Below are 25481 nucleotides of genomic sequence, written 5' to 3'. Positions count from 1 at the left end.
ATTTAGGGAGCACCTCGGATCTCAAGCAAACTCGCCTGTGTGGAGGTGGGAGGTGCCCAATACAGAGCGGCACCGCGATCGACCAATCATGCGCCAAGGAAGTTACCTTCTCGCTCGCTGATTGGTCAGAAGGCAGAGCGCTCCCGGCTGACGTTTAGGTTGCTCGCGCTCACTCTCCGGCTGGGAGTTTTTTTTCACGTTGACGGTTGCTCGGGAGTAGTTGTAGTCTTCATACCGCAGGGTGAAACTGCCCTGGGAAAGAAAACAACCATCGGGACTATTTTGACTTTTGTAGTGGGATTTTTTGGGGAGAAACTGCCGCAGGTGGTAGGAGAGTAACTTAATTTTCTCTTAGATAGTGATAAAAAGTTGTCACCATGCCGGTCTTTCACACGAAGACGATAGAAAGTATCCTGGAGCCGGTGGCTCAACAGATATCCCATCTGGTGATCATGCACGAAGAGGGTGAAGTTGACGGGAAAGCCATTCCAGATCTCACGGCCCCGGTGGCTGCCGTGCAGGCGGCTGTTAGCAACCTTGTTCGTGTGAGTAACTTTCTACCCCCCCCCTTTTGTCAAATTGTATCTGGTCATGTCTGCCTCAACTCGGCTACCTGTCCCTCTTTGTCCCAAGCCGTCCTCCCTCGAATTAACGTCACTCGCCGGTGTATGAATGTAGCTATCTGCCTTCATGATGGCAGAGAAAATGTAGGCATGCGTTGAACGTTTTTTGAAGTTGTTTGACTCGGGGCAAAGAGCAGTGACGCCCTTTTCCCCTTGAAAATATGCCCTGCCTCCTCTGTAGCTGACTGCCATGTCCTGACGTAGGCACTGCTGCTCGTGGGAGCCACCAGGCAGGTACTGGAGCAGGCTGCAGGGGCTTCATTTACATCCAATGCAGTTCATTTTGAACCAACAGCTGCACTGGTTCATCATTAAATATGTCTGTGAATAAGTAACCTCAAACATAAAAGTATTACGTTCAGGAACCTTAGTTCACTAAACCACTTAGTAGGCGTTAATTGCATATTATTTCCAACCAAAACTTCCAAACATATCTACTGCATGGGACAGTTTGAGAAATTGGAGAGATTGATCATCGATGCATGTCATAAATATCTTGTCAGCTGTAAATGCTCTGCTTATGTGACAAGGTAGAAATATATAGGACTATCAAGCCTCCCCAAGGCTGCACAAGTATGTGTCAAAATTGTTTTTTTGCAGGTGGATCCAGAGTTGCATTATGTGACCACTCAGATTGTGTGACCTCATAAGGAATCTGTGCGCTATTACTTCTCCAAAAACGTATTTACTGCAGTCACATAGTTACTTTTATAGTTGTCAACTAAAAGTTGTGACGCCATAATATTTAGACAGGTCGTACAAATGTTGCTGGCGGTGATGTCAGCAATTTTCAGACGGTAGTGAAAACTGAAGGTGTGAGACAGAAATCCTCAACAGTCATAATATTTTCTCTTTTCCATAGTTGACTCTCTAGCATCAAATAATCAGACTACACAATAGTCCAACATAGAGTATGCTTAAAAAAGAACATCAAATGATCACTTGTTTTGTGACCCATGGCCTAAAACAACTGACTTGAACCTGGCAACTAGCAAACTGAACTAAAAATATAACATCACTTGTATAGAAATACTACTTATACTTTTGATTCACTCCTAACGCACAATGGCAACAAGTACATATACAAGTAATACAAATATCATATCTAGTTTGTGCCCATTATGTTTAATTAAAATGCCTTTGGAGCTAATAGTTATGCATTTCCAGACTGCCTTTAAAACATTAAATTACGTGCACCCCTTGGCCAGATGCAGCTGTGGTTTTAATCATATTTAGAACCAAGGAAGACCGAACCACAGCGGTGTTATTTAGAGCCACATTGTAACCATCACGGCTACAAATAAGGAAATGGCAATTGTTATTCCTCAAACTCGTAACCTGAAACACAAACCACGACATGAAAGGTTTCTTGGAAGGGAAGCAGGGAAATATTGGGGCTGTCAGATATGGTGGCTTGTACAGAAAATGAGGGACAGAGGCTAAATTAAGGCAGACGTGGTTCCTGTGTGTTCTCTCTGTCAGCCCTGCAGTTGTTGGGCGATAAATTTGGACAATTGCTCTGACATTTCCTGTCAGCAAAGGAATTCTCTGTAGAGGGATTGCCTACTATTAACCTGCAGTTTGTTTAGAAGGTTTTATGATCCATAACCACTTCAAGCTAGATGACTTCATTCTGTACCTTTTGCTATTCCTCTATATACCCACTCTCAAATTATAGGTCTGTGCCCCTTTGTGTGCAATATTTATGTTTACACCCACAAGACCTCATTCCTCTGAGGGACATAATGTTTATGTTTGACATCATATGCTGTCAGAAGCCTCTCTACCAAATAATATTTCATTAATGCCATGGATAATACTTCATACATACTGTCATAAACTATTTTGTTTGCACATAGAACCTTTGAGTTGAACTGATGGTAATAATTCCATATCCAATCATATTTATGGTTTGTAATCGATGGATGCAACTAATAGTAAAGAGATCTGCATGTAAAATGTAACACATTTGTTAAAGTATCTTTCATGATGAATGTAATAGTCTGTCCTTCAAAATATTTATAATAATCGCTGCGTGATGCTAAGGAACATTTTACAAACCCCTTTTTTGGGGGGGGGTATAATGGGCTTGCAAATTTAAAATGAGCTCAGTAAAACATAGTTGAAAACATAATCAAAACATTACATTAGTGCTTAACATTAACAATGTAAAACATGAAATGTTTAAAACAAAAGTATCATAATAATACAACTATTGACAAATGTATTGCTTGCAATGATGAACCCACATAGAATTAACTGCCAACTCTTCTATTTTACCTTTGCTCCAAATTAATCAAATTTCCAGCATCAGCAGGTAGCTGTTTAGTGTTTTACAGCAAAAGAAGCACTGATATTTGGTTTGTGCTATCGGCCCAGTACCGGAAACTACTCGGGGAAAGAAAGCACAAGGTCTAACCGCTAAAGAGCCACAGAAAAGGAACGAAAAGGAGAGGGAATATTAAACTTTCATTCATCTGGTGGACTCGTGACTTAAAATAAATGCTAATGTTGCTTGGTATCTGGTAAATGTATAAATAGACAAATGTTAGCTAGTACATTAGAAGATGATACAACTTCAGAGATGGGAATCAGTCTATTTGTTTTAAAACTTCATCTGCCCTGAGTTGCAGGGTCAACAAATTAAATTTTTTATGTTGCTTTAAATATAGAAACATTATATCGTAGATAAGATGAATTCACTCAGTGCTCATTTGCATTTCCTGACACATGAAAAAGTCCTGAGCGGCCTCAACTCGCTTGGGGGTGAAATGATCCAGGTGTTGTGGACAGTCTGAATTGTGATCAGATGTTTCCAAAAGTGGCATGAATGAATGGAAAGGCCTGTAATTATTTCCAGTTGCTGTAGCAACACTACAACATGGACAGTGTTATTATATATTTGACGTTACGGATCAGTTGTAATTTCTCTCGGTTTCATTCCCAGCAGTCCTGTGAGTCATACATTGCAAAGCGCACTGTTTGGCTATTATCTTCTTTGTAGCTGATGACAATGTAATGCTCTCAGGAAGCATGAAGCATTTCAACTTTTTCTCTGTCTCTGTGTTGCCATTTTGCCAACACACGTTTTTTTAGTTTTCATAATCTTGATTCACTCAGAAAGGATCCTTGAAAGGGAAAGGGATGGGGCTGTCTAATTATATTCCTTCAAAGTATCTCAGGGCGGGGCTGTGCATAAAAAACAAAAAGCCTACCTCATTGTTGGTGTCCAGAAAACCACATGATGCACAGAATTCTTCCCTCATGGATTCTGTTAAAAATCTTTTGACCCAGAATCTTAAACAGTCAAAGTAGACTTTGGATGACCTGAAATATGATTGAAATTGGGTTACAAATGACGCTATTTCTATTGCTGGACAAAGAAAAAGAAGATTAGAAGAAGCTTGTCTGAGGAGATCTGGTGCACTCACTGAGACAAATGTGTAGCCTGCGGACCAAGTATTTCAATTGTAGAATGACCACAAACCATTGGGAGTCAAATATGTCCGGTCTAACTGAGACCCTTCACTGGTGCTCAGCATCTATTGAGACAATGAGCCAGACTTCAATTAAAGATGAATGTGAGGAATGTGAAGAATTCCCAGCAATCAGGAATTCATCCCAGCTCAGAAGGGGGTTGAGCTGATCTTTTTGAATGAACAATTTTGATGAACAATCGACTAGGATTATCAATTAAAAAGAAAAACCTGTGTTCACATGACTCTTCATGTCCACTTCGTCTTTGACTGTGATATCTGTGTTTGACCCACAATGCAGCTTGAAGTTGGTAAATGTCTTTAGTGTAGTGAATTAACTTGTGGACGTGTTTAGAGTACTGCGAAAGACAATGTGTTCAATGCTTGTGCAATAGCCAAGCCTTGTGGTTATTGCAAATAAATACCTTGTGCAATAATGAAACAGGAGAAATATCTAACTTGGTATATGCACTCAACCTGCTGAGCTGCATTTAAAGAAAGAAATCCAGTGTTTGCTGTGTAGTTTCATCCAGCTCTGGTGGCTAATCATTCATCATCATGAGGTTTAAGTTTCAAGTTCTAGATGTTGTGCTAAAAAGTGTTGCCATAATGAAACCATTACGTCTAAAACATTCTCAGTAGAATTATGTTGAATGATATATTCCTGAGAACATGCAAATGTGTACTAAGTGATTCTGTTCTCCTACTGGGGTAAGTGGAAGAACAACATACATCTCTGTGTCAGCATGCAGTCTTTCTTTTGAGGTGACTATACAGGTCGTCTTTTATTTCAGCCCTGGTGTACTTCATTATATTTATAGCTCCTTTTCATAGACGTGGGTCGGATAAAGAAAGGAGTGCCGGTGATGTAGTGTCCTGGAACGGATAAAGTAGTGAGTGTTGGTCTTCCTGTTTTCACACTAGAGACTTGTATAGATGCTCCCATGTGCAGATCACTTAGTGGCTGTGTAGTCGATTTTTGGTTGAAAAAAACCCATCTTCTGCAATGTGGCTGAGGTTGCAAAATACCATGGTGCTTTATGCAACAATGCCAAAGAAACACAAAAACTGGAAGTTGGGCTCACCTGTAATATTTAACTCATTCACTCGTGCAGAAAATGTGAGCAACCCGTTTGGAGTCCTTTTACTTCTTAAAGCTTTTAGAGGATTATAGCAGAAACGACCTGAAAAGGTTTGTAAATACTTCACAATGGTTAGATCAGTATTTGATGAGGCCTTGAACAGTAATTTCAATCACCTCTTCTTTAATCCTTTACAGATGGGAAACAAATGTGTTCATTAACTAAAAAGCTGAAAGGCTTTCAAAAGAAAACATTTCCTATTACCTGGCTCTCCAGCTTCCTGCAATTTGTCAAGGGAAATCATTGCATGTTGCTCACCAGTTGATTCCGTCATCTTGGCAACGACACAAAGATGACAGAGTCTGTAATGGTTGCGTTGTAATGGACTGCACTGACGAGAGATAATCTAGCCTTCACAAAAATGCATTGTTGTGTGATGGAATCACGCTGCACCTGTAGTTTTGCATCTGGCAAATGAAAAATTGTCAGGATGGAAGAATACAGAGGAGTGATGAATTGATGAGGAAATGATGGAAGTCAAGTCAGGAAGACCCGGCAGCTGTCGGCGCCACTCAGGAACAGGAGCGTCACTCGGTGAAGGGAAATCCCGCTTCCCTCTGCAATCAGATGTTTGAGTACAGACCATGACAAAAGATGCTATGCCGTAGGGCAGTCACTTTTTCCAAAATATCAAGTTGGAAGGATTCCAATGATAACAAACGCTTACTTTGTTGGAATTATTATGAAAGCAAATCATCTCGCCTTATCTTTAAATATTTTGTATTTAATTAAGTCGGCAAACCTTCATCCAAAGCTTGACTTGACATCCAAACCATGCACCTGCGTCATTTGTTTTTTGAGAGTGCAGATAACGTGCAAGAAGTATTTATGAGGTTAACAATGTGGGCTATGAACCTTCCCCGTAGATCAAGCCATACATTTTTATCACATGTTTGAAGGATGTTCTAGATATTTCGACCTGGTGGTTCTACAATGCACTGAAAGATTTAGATCCACTCAAAGATGACGAATACGTTTGGAGTCCATTGAATCACCCGATTGGATGCCAGGATGTGATGTTTCCCCAGCAATGAAAATAATCTTTCGTTATTTCTGTTCTTTTAGCAATACTTATCCCGTTGAAAAATGGCAGTTTATCTCTAACTTGTATTGACTCGCTCTTCTTTTAAGAGAAGGATTCACACAGATGAGTGCCCCTCCCTAGTAACACTGTACGAGCTGCTAAGCCCCTGTAACATGAGATGGATAGTTGTGATATATTCTCTCTCTAGCTGCATGGCCACAGCCAAGCAGGCCATTTGATTTGTGGTTTTCATCGCCTTGGACGGATGTGTAGCTACTTCCTCAACCAAATTAATAAACCATGTTGGACACCCCATGACAGATGCATGAGAAAGACCCTGACCCTCAGTGTGACCTCTTTTGCTGCCCCTCCGAGTCACTTTTGCTCAAAGTTATCTGATATTGCAGAACGCAGCACTTGCTGGCTCTGAGACTATTGATCAAGCGTAGCTAATGGAGTGCTGCGCCATCAATTTGCGTGAGCATGTCTCATCAGATTGCAGTACAAAGTCACTTTGAGTGGGAATCAGAGTTGCACTTTGAGGAACTAAACCCCTGTGCAGAATAGCATCCAGTTTATTTGTAGGGCATTGCTAAGGGCAGCGGGGACCGTGCTTAACAGAATTCTGCCACCATAGATCTTTGTGGTCACCATGACTAACACAGCATTGTGCTGAAACTACCCAGCATGTGAAAGGCAGGCTGTGTCTTGGCAGCCTTAAGGCTTTCAGAGTGGCCTTTCTTCTCCCAGCAGAGCGATGGGCTGCCGTCAACAAAGCTGAGTCTGTTCTGAAGGAGCAGCCACTTTATCGAGCTACTTCACAACACAGGGTTTCCATGAAGCGCTCTCGGATGGTAAAAGGAGTGTCAGTGTTTCCTCTCCAGACACAAATGGTAAACGAGACTGTCAGCCAGTAGCGTGGAATGTGACAGCTTGGAAGAAGATGATACTGAATCAGTGAAACGTTATAAAAGGAGGTGGAAGTAAACAACTGCCCTTCCTTAAAGTGGTTGATGGAATCTATTTAAGCAACAGGACATTTGTGTTGTGGTTTGGCCTGCAAGTCTGGGCTGTGATTAAGAATGAGTTGTAAACTGGACGTCCTCACGTCATCTATCCTCTCTCCCCCGTGTTTCCTGTCCTCACTATCAATTATCAAACAAAGACATCTGCGGTCTAGAGATGGACCTTTTCACCACCTTCTAATACGTGTAGAGTAAAGTGTCAGTAATGTCAAGCTTGGTCAGGTCATAAGAACGTGGTCCAAAAATAGTGAATTAGGCCAGGCAACATGAACTGCTTGACAACAACGGTTATAAACCCGGATCACAGTTCTATTTTGGCGGCGAATAGTTCGGATCGCCGTTTGGCTGCAGACTGTTTTTTAATTGTTTTTACTTCAGAAGGAAGAGGCTGCGTGGGGACGAGGAAAAGGAAGACGCCGATGACCTGTTGCATACAGTACCAAGAGCCTTAACGCTCATGACGCTGCAAGGAGAATGTGACTCAGCACTTGAATGTGTGCACTTGGCCTCCACATTGTTGGCCCATGGTGTAGTCTGTCTTCTCTCTTGTGTTCAGTTTAGGTCATGTCTAAACTTGACTTGATCTCATGTGTTTTTGTTGTGAGATTACTCAAGCTTTATCAAACAAGTTTTTCAGTACCTACTACCTTTGGAAAAAGTGTCCTGCAAGGTCAGAATGCTATCATTTTTATTGCAAAATATGATGAAGCTTTATATGGAATGAGATGGGATTACTTGGCTGTCCTTAAGAGAATATGCATCAAGATACTGCCTACAAACAGCTCCCCAAAGACGGACAAAAGATATTTGAAGTATTACCACAAAGCACAGGAGTTTTGCAGTTCAAAATGAAACAAAAGAAAATTGCAAATTGCTTAGAAGCACTGACAACACTGTTGGCTTGTATATTTGAAGTCACAAGGCAGGAGAGCGGTTTTACTTTCTTCAAGGAGATTACTGTGTTCTCTAGTGTTAAGCAAGGATGAAAGATCTTTGTGGTATTTTCTCCCCCCATCACTCATGTGAACTACTCTGTCAGTGCCCTATATTCCCGGTCTGTAGCCCTGCTGCCCTTTAGTTGAACGGGACAGAACAGCTTTGGTTGTTGTGGTTGGCTTTTGTTCAGAGCGACTCATTGGTGGAATGTCAGGTGGCATATGTATGCTGTCGCTTTGCTCTGATATGGACAGCTCAGTTTTAAGCTCCAGTTTTAGGTTGCCACAGCCTTTGGCCCTAGTTTATAACCCCTCAGTTACTCGGAGTCTCTCTGGTCCGGTGAAAAGAGAGTGAAGAGATGCTGCTCCATTACAGCCTCCACGTCAACCATCTGGAATGACTCTGCTACTGCCGGGCCTTTTTTGAATAATCAATGAATTATTGAGTCTATGAAATATCTTTAAATCATGCCAAAACGGTGCCATTAACAATTCCCAGAGCCCAGATAAAATGCTTGTTTTGTCAGCATAGTTCAGCAGAGGGAAAACATGTTGGAAATGTTATATATTGCTAAATTATGTGTGTGACGGGAATGTAGTCACTAATGTGGTTTATATATGTCATAATAAATATGTTAAACGTTACTTTTTTATTATTATTATTTAACATCTCCCCATTGGGCAGGGATGCAGCTCAGTTAACCGAGTCAGTGGGATCTGTGCTCTGGCATGAACGCGTGTTATCTCTCATCCATGGCAGCTCGACGTGGGTGCGTTGTGTCTCCCTACAGAGCTGAGGTCATGATGGGGGAGGTGAGTCATTTTGGCATTTGAGGGAGAGGCGACATTCAGCTGCTTTACACATTATAACTGTGCTCAGGCCTGGCGTCCCCCCCAGCAGCTGCCTCACTGGACGAGTAACAGGACATCATTCTGAAAAAAAAAAAAAGAGAATTGTGGTAACTCGCGCATATGATGTTTAAAATGTGCAACCAAGTTGTATAAAAGCTTGGGAGTAGATCTAAATATTTTGTGCAACTGTTCTAACTCTGTAACTTACTGCTGGAGTTGATCCATGTTGATCCTTATGACTAATGAAGTAGTCATCAGGGCTGAGCCTGGGGTGGCGACTTTTCCAGTTTCAAAGGACAACATATAGCATCTTACCAATAAAAACAAAGTGAGAAGTTAAAGCATTACTTTTATTATGCTATCTCTTGCAAACACTTTGGGTTTGGCTATAACCCAGTAGTTTGCAGTGTCCTTATCATAATTGTCACTGTTGTCATGATTCCTGAGAATGGACTCAATATGAAAAGATAATCGATGAGATGGGGGCAAAGACGTTCACCTATGTGTTCCTATATTGCTGCACCACAGAGTGCATTATCACTCTTATACCATGACCATTTTCCCCAAGGGAAAAATGTGACGCTGTGCTATTCGCCCATGATTGACACAAGAGCACATGTGAAGCATTAGTGCTGTTTCTATAATTACATCAGTTTAACCCTGTGCATTAATGTAGAGCGGTTGGTACACTGTTGAATATCTGACAATGACCAGCTAACCAAAAAGCAGACTATGAAATACCATTTGACAACAAATGCCTGTTAGACACTATGAAAAGCCTGACTTAAATAAATCATTCTCAGTCTGGTTAACATATAGTATCATATTAGTGCAGTCAACTGAAAGGGGCATGTCTTGGTTTCACACTGAGTCACACTATGCAGCATGTGATCACATTGTCCTGCAGTCAAATAAAAACAAAAAAGGCAAATACCAAGAATAATCATGTATTTATCTAACACCATTACAGTGACGAGGATGCTGTATGGTGGCAGTTTTAAGTGCTGATGCTACACAACTAAGAGTTTGATTCTAAGACTGGGCTTTCATCTGCTCACCTTGTTCACCAGGGTGAACCTGTCGAACAGCTTTCTCCTCTCCCTCGACTCTGTACAGCATCTGTTTTGATATTGTACTGGACCAATGACCTGCACAGGGTGCGTTTGACCTTTTCTAGTGCATGCTGGGACATACTCTGGCCCCTGTGACCCTGAAAAAGAGCAAATTCAAAGTGGTTTGAGACTTACTGGATAATTTAAATTGAGCACCTGCTACATACATGAAATTTGGTCTCTGCATTTAACCCATCCATAGCTATTTAGGAGCAGTGGGCTGCTGAAAAGCGCCCGGGAAGCAACTAGGGATTCAGTGACATTATTTTAAGCTTTCAAATGAAGAAATATTGGCTCAAAAATTTCATTTTGTGCATAATGTCTTAGTTTGGAAATGTCTGTTGTGTGTCTTATGGATTGTGCATTACTGCTTTATTTCCTTAAAATGCCTTGTTCCATTAAATCCTAGTTTGATTTGTTTTCACTCACCAAGAGTCTGTGTTCTCCAGGTGGGGAAAGACACCGTACAAACCACAGAGGACCAGATCATGAAAAGGGACATGCCACCAGCTTTTATCAAGTAAGCACACAGGGATTCCTTTGCAGACCTCCATTTCATACAGCAACTACCTATCAAAAATGTATTTAGATGAAATAGTTGTCTCTCTACAGTATGTGGAACCCACTTGCCTCTCTTTGGCTCTCTTTCTCTCTTTATCTGTTGCAGTAATGGCTGGTTTGTCCAAGCAAAGGTCAGACACGGCATGTTAAGTGCTTCAGAATTGTGCCCTGGTGTAACAGAAATACTTTTCTGCCTAGGGAGGAGTTCCTTTACCCTAAAGGAGAAGGGCCGCAAACTCTTACATGCCCTCATAAATACGAGCCACAGGCTGCTGCTGCTTTTGGTTTACGTTTAAATGTGGAACGCACACAAAAACATTTACATATTGAGGTAGAACAAGAGAAGATGTACATCAGCAAAATCATTAATTTGTGCTCAGCATCTGTCTGTCCGTATCAAAGTCTTTCATCGATTCTTTCACAAGAGACTACAGTCGAGGCAGGGAGTGCCAAGACCTGGGAGCCCCCGAAGGTCAGAGATGAAATGCATTGGCAGGCGCAGGTCGTCTGGCTCAACACATTTGGCGCCTCAAAGTCAGATCGTCACCCTGTCGTCATCCATCAGCACATGTGCCAGAATGCATCTCCTTCCCTAAATATAGCGTTTGCCGGGGTCCGGGTCATGCATGGCTGTATCTTGCTAGTGCACGCTGAAGGACACTGTTGGCTGGCCCTGCAAAGACAAACAAACGCACACGCATCAGCTTAGATGTCATGCACATACATTATTTGGTCGTTATCCTGCAGGAGACTTGCTACTTGCAGAAGAATGGAAATTTAGCACCTCTTGTTTGGCCCCTCTAAACGCTCAAAATGTGGAAAATAGAAAAAAAAGATCTCTTGTTTCCTCAGCAAAATGTAGCCTGTTGGTAAGAGTGTCGAGAGAAAGAGCAGTACATTGTGTAAACTACAACATGCATCAGTCCTTGGCTTGTTGCCTGTTTCTATGTGCAATATGGCTGTTATGATACAATGAAGTGAGCATGTATGATGCTGAATAAAAAAGGCTGAGCCTGCAGTTTTTTTCTGCACTGGAGTTCACTGAGTGCATCGCACCCAGGAGGCAACAATCAATCATTTCCATTTTTGTGGAAACGGGGGTTAAATTGGGCCAAAGCCAGCTAGAGCTCCACCTCCTGGGGTCCAAATCACATCCTGTGAGAACAAGCTTAACCTTTCTGTCACAGGATATGTATACTCATGCTGCAGAAGTCAAATTTAAGTCTGTTATGTTTATACAGCCCAACACAATCAATCACACATGTGCATCAAAGGGTCTTACAATCTGCACAACATATGACACTCTCTATCCTTAGTCCCCTCAACCATTAGCATTTAAAAGCGTCCTTCAACCGGCCCACAACTTGCTTCCCATTACCTACTCTCTCAAGAGCTCCCTGAAAAGTGAATACTCCTGTCCATTCACTTAGGGACTCAGTAGATTTCTTACGGAGCATCCAGTTAAAAACTACTATTTCCAAGTTCAAGAATGAATCAATTCACGAGTCTCTTTCTTACAATCTGTCAGAGCAGTAACACGAGAACAACACAGATGTTTTAGTTCACAACAACCTTTTTTGGGCAGAAATATATTTTTGTATCAGTTATAGTCAAATATAATCAGGTTAAAAATGATTTGCTTCCCTAATTAAAAAAAAAATCAATTAGATGCATGTAGAAAGAGTACAAAGGACTACTACCCCATCCCTAACTTCCAATTGAACCCCTGTGAAACAGTATTTCATCTGTAAGTTAGTCTCCAACATCTCTCTGGATAGCAGTTAGTGTATGTTATGGCTAGCTGTATCCTAAAGCTTTCATCTGTTTTTCTGAAGGCAATTTGCTGTTTCAATGCGTGAAGTCCATCTGGCTTCTGAAGGGCTTCGTATCATCAGCATGACTTGTTTTAAGCATTTCTTTTTTTTAAGCAGGTATTCAAATCTAGCGTCTTATGCTTTCCACAGAGTGGAGAATGCGTGCACGAAACTGGTGCAAGCCGCCTCCATGCTGAAAGCTGATCCATACTCTGTTCCTGCTCGGGATTACCTCATTGATGGCTCTCGGGGGATCCTCTCTGGGACCTCTGACCTGCTCCTGACCTTTGACGAAGCCGAGGTATTCATTTATTAATTTGTTCTTAATTGTATTTAACAAATCTGTTAACCAGAAAAAATCTGTTTGCTGAACAAGGAGGTCAGAATGCAGATTTTGTGAAAGGAAAGAAATATCTATTAGATGACACTGCTGGATGTCATCTGTTTTAGCGGTGAAGTGTATTCCACCACACCTCATCCATTTAGCGATTTCCTACATTTTGTAGGATGTGATTGTGCTTTAGCAACTTCAGAAACATATGTGAATTTAATTATGGTTTATTGAGACATCTGAAGCTGGAGGAATTGATTTCTCTGCTTCTCATGCTCTGGAGTTCTCCCGGTGCTTTCATAAGGCATTGGTGCAAAATGGTGAGCACTGACATGTGCTTTGACTTGCCTCAGTATGACATCATTTCATCTGTCCTTAGTTGGGCTGGTTATAAACAGGAACCAGGACGCAGGGTTTGAGATAAACTGATAACAACAGCGCAGCTAGATACAAAAAATGTCACGCCACAAATTACAACTCCTGCATGAAAGTCAGCTACACCTCCGTGGAATCCAAATATGTGCTAAACAAGTCTGCTACAGTAAAACATAAAACCCCCACACACACAAAAAGAGGTTGTAATGCATTAAATTGCATCAGTAAAATATATTTTTACACGGCATGCATCTGTATTTCTGAACTTAATTTCAACTTTTACTCAAATTGAGTTACACATGTATTAGTTTACATTAAATTCAGAGTGAAGATTGCTGCTCATCTTTCTTTGACAATAAAGTTGTGTTTTAATATATAATATCTTGCTCCATTTATATCAGATATCTGACCAGTTTTGGTCAGGCTGTAGAAGACACTGTATATCTGGCAAATTAAGTTGAGAAATGAACATTAGATAACTAATATAGCTTGTAACTGTGTTAAAAGCTGTCCCATTGATTTTCATTGAGCAGAAGCTGAGCTGAAAGGCCTTTAGTGTCTCTTTCATGGACACTTGAGCATGGCAGAGGCCTGCAGTTACGGATTCTTCTGGTATAAGTACAGTATCCATTCCTGCATACCCCTTGGGTGCTGTAATGCTTATAAAGAAGACAGAGGGGTAGATAAATATTCCGCACAAGTCTGTGGAACTCTATATTTCATGCACTCTTCCTAAATCTTGATGCAGGAGTATAATCTAACGGGCCCATTCCTCTTTATCCTCTCATGGATAGAGAGTAAAATAAAAAAGTTGCGTGTCAGCTGTCCGTGAGCAGTCATCAGGCATCCCAGCGCTGTCTGCAGCAGTCAGCAGGAGTCATCAGTCAGCAGTGCCATCGTGTTTTCCAATGCAGCTCAGGGATGGCTCTGTATAGTGGAGTGGTGACTCCAGCAGTCCACATAGAGCTGGAGTGAAGCAGGACAAAGAGGCTGGAATGTCAGTCGGCAGCATTATCAGCGTGTAATTAAAGTGAATGGGAAGAGAGAGGGGGGGCTGTTTTTGCATAATCACTTTTATCTGGGAATGCAACTTTGTTTTTGTCTTCTCTTGTCATTATTGTAGGTCCGCAAAATAATCCGTGTGTGCAAAGGCATCCTGGAGTACCTGACAGTGGCAGAGGTGGTGGAGTCAATGGAGGACTTGATCACGTACACAAAGAACCTAGGACCAGGTCAGTCTGCTGATACTGTAGAGGCAAGATTACTCTGCCAATGTATTGACTCGACAGTATCTCAGAGATCTTGCTGTCTTGCTTGACAGATTCAGAGTGTGTATTTGCTGGAGTGAACATTTTGTTTTTGCTTTGTTAGCATTCATCTGTGGTGGAAGTAGAACCCCGACTCTCTACTAAAGTGAAAGCAGTAATACTTCATTGCAAATATTCCATTACAACTGATAAAAAGACTTGATCTTGATAATTTCTCAAGCTAAATATATAATCTGAAAATGAAGAAGTAACCCCTGCTGTCAGATGTTTCATTTGAATACCTCAATAGAAGCTTTGAATGTAAAAATATTACCTTTTTTTTGTATGCTGCTTGAGTAAATGTACTTAGTTCCTTTCCACCTCTGGTTTGTTGCCCGTGTTCAGGCATGACAAAGATGGCAAAGATGATAGATGAACGACAGCAGGAGCTGACGCATCAGGAGCACCGCGTGATGTTGGTCAACTCCATGAACACAGTCAAAGAGCTGCTGCCCATCCTCATCTCAGGTATTCACACATTACCTCCCTGAAGAGGGAATTCCTACACATTGCTTGTTTTAAATAAAGCAAATACAAATAAAATAAAAAAAAATGCTTGTTTTTTTATTTTAGTTGAACTACTGTCTTGTTTATTGTGAGTTGGTGTTTTTATATTTCAGGTATCAAAATCTTTGTGACTACCAAGACATCTGGGAGCCAGGGTGTGGAGGAGGCCTTGAAGAACCGTAACTTCACTTTTGAGAAGATGAGCGCCGAGATAAACGAGATCATCAGAGTGCTGCAGCTCACGTCCTGGGACGAGGATGCCTGGGCCAACAAGGTACGCAAAATAACTTGCAAGCTTTTACCTTTGTTTATCTGTGGCCATCAAAGTCACATGCGCACACTAGTTATGAATACATGCGAGGAGCAAGGGACTGCTTTGCCCTTTGAGCTGCTTAGTGTTTAACTTTGTTTTTGTGCATTCTTTATGGATCCCAACTGGAGGCAGTGTTTGTATGAGCAAAAAAATAATTTGGTCTGCTTCCCACTCTCACACACTCCCGGAATGCCTTTGGCACGAGGCGTCCAACTGGAGGGAATATGAAGTGATGCTCTATTATTATTTTTTAACAAAGCTTGCATTTTGTTTCATCGGGATGACCTTATTTTAGGGTTGACAGTTATGAAAAATGCTCTTGCTATATTTTAAGCTTATGTACAGTTAGTAATTAAAGTAGCAATGCTTTAGCTTTCTCTGTCTCCATGTAGCTGGTTAATCTTTATGGCTCTTTCATGTTTTTCTGCTCTGCACGTTCTGCTTCTTTCGTGTCCCAACACTCTCCGAAATGGCTCTTTACTGTGCCACCTTTTTCTTTGTTGACACCTTTTTTGGTTGCTCTCAGTTGGTATGTCCAGTTCAACATGTGTATTTATGTCGTTCTTCCTTTCTTTTACCGTTTCTTTCTCCCTTCACCCCCTGTAGAAGGTAAGCCTTCCCTCTCGCCCCTTGGTTGTGCAGCAGCATGTCTGACAGATGTGTGTGCTGTCTTGTGCTTTGTGGTGCCATTGTGTGCTCATCAGCAGTGAAGTTAAACTGTGATTTACATATTGAGTAAATTAGCAGTTTGAACTCATTGGACTGCTAATGGAATTTTGTTTTTCAGCAGGTTGATTAGCTGAAATGTTGATCTTTGCAATATTTTCCTCCCCCTCTTTTTTGGATTTGTTTTGCTTCATGCCATGCCTTTTGTGTCAACATCTACATGTCCTCCTCCTATTTCAATTAAACCTCACTATATGCATGTCCTCAACCCGTCTATTGATTGACCTTACTCATGCTGTATTGATTTGGGTGTCATTAATGAGAATTCTCTCAGCCTTAGTAGGAGAGCACACAGACCATATGATATGGATTTTGTTTTAATCCGAGAGATATGGCCTTTTTTGCTCACAAATCATATTTTCATGAACATCATCACTTTACATAATCAGGATTACTAATGCAATAACCCACACCTTAAGTATTTTTTAAGTAGCCTAATGCCATTATCTGTTTTGATTATTGGCTGTAATGAATGTGTGTTTGCATTTCGGAGCGCAAAGATCCGAAATCTATCTGTCTCTCACTTTACTTTATCACTCGCATACACATGTGGTTACACACAGAGGAGCAGATGCACAAGTTTGCACAGTAAACTAATACACCCTCGCAGCTCTGGTGACACCGCTTCACACCTTTTTTTTTTTCCCCCTCCCTTGTTCTGCTGCGTTACTCCACGCTTCCAGTTATTCAAACAAACATGCTTATTGTTTTTCTTTTGACAAAGAGTTTATTATCAGGGCTCAGCCATAATTTGTGATGAACATCTTTAAAACAAGCGTCAGAGGTTTGTTCTTTATCTGCTTTATTTGCTACGAAATTCTTGCAGAACTCTTTGAAGATCCACGCTGCACTATGAAGGATAGTTATGTGTGTTTTCTGAATTTCTATTGTACCTTGAAAACAAAAGCTCACTCATTCATCCGCTGCTCCATGTCCTACAGGACTCCGCTTTGTTTTGCAGACTTTGGCAATGAGTGGACTCATTGTGGAGTCAGACGCTGTTGGACAGATTGTTGTATTTCCATCCACTCTGATTGAGATACAATGCAAAGTCGTTTGGCTTTTTATAACATGACACGCTCATTGCATCTGAAGGAAATATGGAAACGGCATGTGCGACGTGGTTGTACCTGACAGATGTTAGCGATACTGCACATGAACTTTGCTGTGTGTTTCTTTTACTGGGTTAACTAAACAGTCAGGTTTGATCAAAACGATGAAGATAACCTGGATTTTCTTTTTTTTTTTTTATGTTTCTATGTAACTCCCTCAGGAAAAACTGTGAATGAACATGCTCAGTTTCAATGAGCCATGACCATATTTCTAATACTAATAATATTACAGCACATGTTAACCTCATTCACACAGCATATACTATTTATAGGAACATTGACTGGGAATTAAAATTAGATTCCAGTGTCTAATGATCAACTCACGATTTATTCAGAGAACGTGTATACATGGAATGACTAAGGGCATTGATCAAATCTTTTTTGGGGGGTTTTCTTTGGTTGCATTGATTCCCCATTTTAAGATATTAATGTATTCTGTGTTTCAAACCCAAAGGACACAGAGGCCATGAAGAGGGCTTTGGGGCTGATCGACTCAAAGATGGCCCAGGCTAAGAACTGGCTGAGGGATCCAAACGCTCAACCAGGTAGCAAACATCCGTGCCCTATTCCTTAAACAATGAATTATGCCACTAATGATGTGCTAAGGCTAATAATCTAGTTGTATCTAGTGACGTTATTGTGTGTCTCACTTTGTGTTGTGCTTCTAGGGGATGCAGGCGAGCATGCCATCCGCCAGATCCTTGATGAAGCTGGGAAAGTTGGTGAACTGTGTGCTGGGAAGGAGCGCAGAGATATCCTGGGCACAGCCAAGACCCTGGGCCAGATGACTGACCAGGTGTCTGAGATCAGGGCCAGGTACACTATATACACCATACAATACATCGCTTTTGAGTGTCTTAGTCACAACTATGGCAAGATATTTCCCCTCATATTTCATGCAGTCTCTTTAATTCTCCCTCATGTCCTGTTATCGTATGATTCCGATATCACATTTTCATTGGCTATTTTTATTGATAAATGCTCCTTTTACACAGTAGTTTCATTTTCCACCCTTAAAGGGTGGAGAGTGTAAGGCAGTACGCATTTGAGAGGGGATTATAGTGTGTAAGAGTGGAAGTGATCTCCTTCTGATATGAAATCCGATTGTCACCAGGGACTCTGAGTCACGCTGGATTAAAACCAGATGTCTGGTATTAATCCATAATCTACTCAACCCCTGGCTGAGTTACCCCACTGAAAACTGAGAAGTGCCTTTGAGCCTTGTCTGGTAATAGAGGCATTAAGTTAGGAAATACAATTCTTAAAGCGGGCCATAAAGCTTTTGAATAAACAAATGTGTGCATGTGTGGGCTTTAAAAGCATAGCAGTGCTGTAGTTTATGCTATCCATGTGTTTTTCTTTGTCCGCCACAGAGGTCATGGGGCATCCCCGGCCGCCATGCAGAAGGCACAGCAGGTTTCCCAGGGGCTTGACGTGCTATCTGGCAAAGTGGAAAATGCTGCTCGCAAACTGGAGGCCATGACTAACTCCAAGCAGGCTATTGCCAAAAGGATCGACGCTGCACAGGTGAGTCATTAACCCTGTTTGCCTTACAAAACATGGATTCAAACCTCCAAATGGAAGTCTTTGATGGTGTCTCCTACCGCTGCAGAACTGGCTGGCGGACCCTAACGGCGGGCCAGAGGGAGAAGAGAACATCAGGGCCCTGCTTACTGAAGCCAAAAGGATTGCAGACATGTGTGAGGACCCGAAAGAAAGGGATGACATCTTGCGCTCTATTGGAGAGATCGCTGCCATGACTGCCAAACTGTCTGATCTCAGAAGACAGTAAGTTCCTGACTGCTGGGTTTGTTTTTTAGAGTCTGATCTTAACCTTTATTGCCCACTCCACCACTTTGCACTTTATTCCAGTGGTTTAGGTGCTTTAATTAAATGAATTGCTTTAATTAGAAGTATTAGTGTTGGGTTTTACATATGCAGGACCATTGATAATTCAGTGTTCTGTAGCATGTATCACCTTGGGCTTACTACAGTTTGACAGTAAGTGTTCTTATTCCACTTTTAGAAGTGGATTGGAATATGAGTTTTTTGTTTTGCAACAGGAATTATAAAAAGCACAAATTGAACTGCATATTAATCTCATCTACTCCTACTGATGATTTGGACTAAAATATAGTATAAATAGCAGAGTAAAAGCACTCTTTGTCAAACTGATTGATACGTATTTGCTTTCTAACTGTTGCTGTAACCATTTGCAGGCCTCATTTTAGCCATATCTTTATGATAAAGCATCACCTAAGACATTTGCTGTTATTATCCTTATAGGGGTAAAGGTGACACTCCGGAAGCCAGAGCTTTGGCTAAACAAATTGCGACATCTCTGCAGAACCTGCAGTCCAAGACCAACAAAGCTGTGGCCAACAGCAGGCCTGCAAAGGCAGCTGTTCACTTGGAAGGAAAGATTGAGCAAGCGCACCGATGGATCGAAAATCCCACCATGGATGACAGCGGTGTGGGTGAGTCTGGCTCCTATCCTCGCCAACTTCCTCATCTCTCTATCTTTCTCTCACATTCCTTCCACTGCTTCTGTGGTTAAAGAGCAGACCAGAGACTTGTATATGTCGCTCTCTACTGTAGTCAACATTCCACAATACAACATTGTCGTTACTTATTATTTAACCGTATATGTTTAAAACGAAGCTGTAGGTTGGCTGCTTTAATATTGATTAGTTCGCACATTATGATGGAGGCAACCCTACATCAATTGAGCCACATTCAGTAATACAGAAGCAGCCATGGCCTTCTTTTTCCTCTAGTATTGATACAAGCAGTAAAATACCAAAACTACCCAGCATTCAATGGGCAACTACTAGCAGGAAGTGGCCAAGTTCAACTCTGCTCTTAAAAAGCAGAACTATTTTAAAATTTGGGTCTTTCATTTGTAATTTATCAATGAAAAAACTTTCAGGCTTATTAAATGTGAGGATTTGACTCTTTTCTCTTTCATGTCATTATAAATTGAATATCTTTGGGTGTTGGTTTGGGGCTATAGGGTGCACAAACAAGCTTTTTTACACCGTGGGAATTTGATGGCCATTTTTGATTTGTCACATAAGTACACAAGTTTGCTCGTGTTGCTGTACCCAGATGTAATAACAGAATGTTAATTAGCAATACTAGGAGAATTGTGTTTTTTTTGTGTGTACATTTCTAATGTCTGTCTGTGTGTTTAGGCCAGGCAGCCATCCGTGGGCTGGTGGCCGAGGGCCGCAGGCTGGCCAACGCTCTGCCAGGGCCGTACAGGCAGGAGCTGCTGGGTAAGTGTGAGCAGGTGGACCAGCTCATGGCCCAGCTAGCCGACCTGGCTGCCCGCGGTGAAGGGGACTCCCCTCAGGCACGAGCTGTTGCTCAGCAGCTCCAGGAGGCTTTGAAAGTAAGACGGCTCTCACTCAACAGTCTCTTTCAGACCTGTAGCTTTACTGTGATGGATGGGATTCATACACAGAGGCAGAGAAACAACTCCCTCTGCTGGTTACTAGTGGTGGAAGAAAGTACAAGTAGCAGAACATAATGGGAAAATACTCCACAAAAAGTCCTGCGTCAAAAGTAAAAGCACAGTACTAGTAATAATTTAAGAAATAATGTAAACCTTTTTTTGCAGTTTTCTTTCTTTCAGATGAGTTGAAACATTACAAGCCAGACTGAATAACTTCTCTAAAACTCTTAAAATAATGCCAAGTTTTCCATGGTTGCCTTTTTAGAGGCTATATTTTAAGTTTATGTTGAACTGAATGTAATCTTTAAATCTGCAAGATTGGTAACAACAGTAGACATCAGAGTATATAATATATATAATATTCTTACTGGAGGTATAAATTCCTCAAAAATGGAAATGTACAAGTAAAAACTCAATACTTTGCTTTCATACAAGGCGCACGAATGACAGAGGGTATTGAAGCTCATTACAACGTTTTAATCTACAAAATCAGCTATTTATCTGGATATGTTTTGATTCGTAACACATGTATTTCTGTCATCTCAGCGAGCCACCGTGAGTGCGGTTGTAACGTCTGTTTGTCCTCCTCCCAGGATCTAAAAGGGAAGATGCAAGAGGCGATGACTCAGGAGGTGTCAGACATCTTCAGTGACACCACCACCCCCATCAAGTTACTGGCAGTGGCTGCCACCGCCCCCCTGGACTCCCCCAACAGAGATGAGGTCAGCAGTACAGTCACTCTGCTCCTCACTATGATCTCATTGCAATGAGCCTCCTGCAGTGGTGTTATATGTATTGGCATGGTGTAGTATTATTTCCAACAACCCTTTTGGATAATTGTTTTATTTGATCATGTGTAGGTCTTCGACGAAAGGGCTGCCAACTTTCAGAACCACGCCAATAAACTTGGCACCACAGCAGAGAAGGCTGCTGCTGTCGGTACTGCCAACAAAAGCACGGTGGAGGGAATCCAGGCTGCTGTCAAGTCAACAAGAGACTTAACACCACAAGTATGTAACAGTTTAGTGTTTGTATGCGTTTCCGTTTGTGTCTGCCCACCACTCTCCATCACGAGTTGCAAAGCATAAGTGTTTTTCGCTTCGTGAGCCAAGTCTTTAGCAGTTGTCATTGGACTGCCAATTAATGGTTCGTAATATTTTGTAGGTGGTATCTGCTGCTCGTATTCTGCTGAGAAACCCCGGCAACCAAGCTGCATATGAACATTTTGAAACCATGAAGAATCAGTGGATTGACAATGTGGAGAAAATGACAGGTGATGTGTCTAAAAGATGCTGTAAATTCCCTGATTGCAGGTGGTAACTTTGTCGTACCTCACTGTGTGAGTCCCTATATTAACATGTTATGGCTGTTCAGGTATGGTGGACGAGGCCATCGATACCAAATCCTTGCTGGATGCCTCAGAAGACGCCATCAAGAAGGACCTGGAAAAGTGCCGTTTGGCCATGGCCAACCACCAGCCTCAGATGCTGGTCGCCGGCGCCACCAGCATCGCCCGCAGAGCCAACCGTATCCTCCTGGTGGCGAAGCGAGAGGTGGAGAACTCTGAGGATCCTAAATTCAGAGAGTTGGTGAAGGCTGCGTCTGATCAACTGAGCCAGACAATTTCTCCTATGGTGATGGATGCTAAAGCGGTGGCTGGAAATATCCATGATCCAAGTAAGTTGATGTTGATTACTGGTTTTAGGATGATGTATTATGTGCACATGGTACCTTCTGATTAGCGCTTAACGTGTTTGTTTTGTGTTTGCCAGGTCTTCAGAAAGGCTTTCTGGACTCAGGCTATACGATTCTTGGTGCCGTGGCAAAGGTCAGGGAGGCATTCCAGCCCCAGGAGCCAGACTTCCCACCACCTCCTCCTGAACTAGAGCAGCTTAATGTAAGTCCTCAGATAAGCACAACGTTTAATTTGGCAAACCATCTGAAGCTGATTTGGTTTATTTAAGAAAAATAAAACTAATTACTTTTAACTTGTCACTGTAGCTTAACGATGAGGCAGCACCACCCAAACCTCCTCTTCCTGAGGGTGAGGTTCCTCCCCCCAGGCCTCCGCCCCCAGAGGAGAAAGATGAGGAGTTCCCAGAGCAGACTGGCGATATGGTTAACGAGCCCATGATGGTAGCTGCCAGGCAGCTCCACGATGAAGCCCGCAAATGGTCCAGTAAAGTAAGTGAACACTGGAAATGGATTAATGGACTTTTACGTTGGAATCCTTTACTTTCAGATTGATTATGTTCCTGTCGTACCTCACAGGGAAATGACATCATTGGTGCTGCCAAACGAATGGCCTTGCTTATGGCTGAGATGTCTCGTCTGGTGCGTGGAGGCGGTGGAAACAAGCGCGCCCTCATCCAATGCGCCAAGGACATCGCAAAGGCTTCTGATGAAGTCACACGGCTGGCCAAGGAGGTGGCCAAGCAGTGCACTGACAAGCGTATCCGGACCAACCTGCTCCAGGTCAGTTCTGTCGTCTTCATCGGAGGGTTGAGCAGTGGAATTTCAGTACGGACTGTGCTTTCTTTGTTTTGTTTGGCCTAGTCTGACTTTCTGACCTCGTTTCAGGTGTGCGAGCGCATTCCTACCATCAGCACTCAGCTCAAAATCCTGTCCACAGTCAAGGCCACCATGTTGGGTCGTACCAACATCAGTGAAGAGGAGTCAGAGCAGGTGAGCGGGGTTTTTATTAAGAGTGTGTCTGATCACAAGACCAACATAGTTTTGAAAACAGATTATTTCAGCCCCCCTAATGAATGTGTCTTAATTTCTCCTTCGGCAGGCTACCGAGATGTTGGTCCACAATGCTCAAAACCTGATGCAGTCTGTGAAGGAGACAGTCAGGGAGGCTGAGGCAGCTTCCATTAAGATCCGTACAGATGCTGGTTTCACCCTGCACTGGATCAGAAAGACCCCCTGGTACCAGTAAGAGAAGGACCACTGTTCCTGTGCTTGATGCTGGTTCCCTCCTGCTGTCCAGGAGGACATTGAATGGACAGATAGATACTTTATCAGAGCTATGATATCAGTGGCCGTCACACTAATATGGGGGAACCTTCTCTATTAGTCCCGTATGCTGTCTGTAACAGTTGCTGTTCTGGTAGAATGTAAACATTGGGACTGAGTTATGGGTTAGATTCTTACTGGGGATGTCTTCTTTTTTTTCTTCTAAAGTGTGTAAAAAAAATATTGTTTTAAAGCTTATTTTGACAAATGCAGGAACATATGTACTGTATGTTTTTGATTAGAGGTTGGATTACATGTATTGCATTTTTATTTTTTTTGGGCCTCTCTCTAGACACAAAACCCTAAGTCAAATTTAAATAACTAGATTTTCTCCAGAGACATTTTTATATCTTTGTACTGATAATTTTATCATCATGATCTCGCATTCATTTTTACTAGGATAAGCACATGAGGAGCTTGTTGCAGTATAGGCCGACGCTTAGCAAACGCAAAATATATTCAGTGGTATTATGCCATGTTTACACTATTCTGTATGATCACAAGTGAAAGCGAAACACTGTTAATTATTTTACATATTGTAATGCAATTGTAGCATTCTTTATTTTCTTAAAAGTTCTGCCAAAGACATTCTGCCATAAATAATCTTTGAAAGTGTAGTTGTCTTTCTTTGGTCATCAGTACATATTTTGTTACTCAAAAGAATAACTTAACTTTAACTGCCAAAAGCAGCAAAAAAATGTGCTTGCTCTTGACTCATTCAACTCTTTCTGGATAGGTTCAATGTTTCATCAAGATTATATGTAAGAAACAGGCTTGCGCTACAGTTTGAGGCCAAAAAGCCACAATAATTGCTCAGATTCCACAAGCCCAATTTAAGCTAACACAGCTCAGGCTTCTCTATAGAGAGGCTTGTCTTGTCTGCTGTTTTCTTTTCTTCTCAACACTGCACACAGTTTTACGTCTCATGTTGTCTTGTTGTGCACAATCATTTGTTTGTGATGTATGAATTGCACACTTCTCATAGGTAGCCAAGGGAATGACAAGAATTTGGATATGAAGCACAATGTCATCTGCTGCTGGTGCAATTTTCACATTTGTCTAAACACACTAAACACAACTGGCCACTTATCTGTGGCACCTGTAGTAGCTATTTTAAAATGTCTGAAGACTGTTGGTGCATATGTGTCTTTAATAAGTATCTAATACCAACTGATGTGCCTTGCAAAATAAACTTTATTTGCAATTGATAAGTTATCATTTACAGATGTTTTGTATCATTTATACAAGGTATGATGTGTTGATTTCTTCAAAACACGTGTACATGATTCTTCCATAGTTACATCCGCTTCGTGACTTTTACTTGGTCAAATTATGTTCTATGCAAACCCGTGCAAGTTTGTTTTAAAAAATATCAAAATTATGCAACTTGGTTGGGTTTAAACGGGCCTAAACAATATTTTGCTGAGGCGTTGTTCACAATTTTGTAATAAAGCATTTTATAGCACTTTGAGCTGTGTTTGTTGTCTGTATTATGCTTACCAGTACCTTTTTATTGTAAGGAAGTGGACGCTTTTTTTAATAACTTGATTATCCTATTATCTTTATTTATAACTTGATTGTCCCATTAGCTTTTTTTTTTTTTTTACAACTTTATTGTCCCATTATCTTTTTTTATAGTCTTGTTCCTGTGGGTTAGTAATTGTGTACATGTCGAGGACCACTTTTAATGTGAGTGTAAGTATATACATGCTGAAATCTGCTTAAAAAAAAACAATTAATGAATTTATTCTTGTCTTTTCTTGCATATTTG

General features: G+C 41.5%; 1 protein-coding gene across 1 annotated transcript; it reads left to right on the top strand.

Annotated features, from left to right (window-relative positions):
• The first annotated feature begins 346 nt into the window (after positions 1-346).
• Positions 347-25181, top strand: LOC306733265 (vinculin). The gene is made up of 21 exons (XM_079214477.1): positions 347-545; positions 10639-10709; positions 12715-12865; positions 14394-14502; positions 14923-15045; positions 15198-15358; positions 17690-17780; positions 17904-18051; positions 18609-18762; positions 18848-19023; positions 19522-19712; positions 20430-20629; positions 21286-21414; positions 21553-21702; positions 21857-21965; positions 22067-22369; positions 22465-22589; positions 22694-22876; positions 22964-23167; positions 23273-23377; positions 23487-25181. The coding sequence occupies exons 1-21, from the start codon at positions 378-380 to the stop codon at positions 23631-23633; spliced, it is 3198 nt and encodes a 1065-aa protein (XP_079070603.1). The 5' UTR covers positions 347-377; the 3' UTR covers positions 23634-25181.
• The last annotated feature ends 300 nt before the right edge of the window (positions 25182-25481 follow it).

Source organism: Taurulus bubalis, assembly GCF_910589615.1.
Source record: "Taurulus bubalis genome assembly, chromosome: 2".
Lineage (NCBI taxonomy): Eukaryota > Metazoa > Chordata > Actinopteri > Perciformes > Cottidae > Taurulus > Taurulus bubalis.
This window is presented reverse-complemented; position numbering and strand designations above follow the sequence as displayed.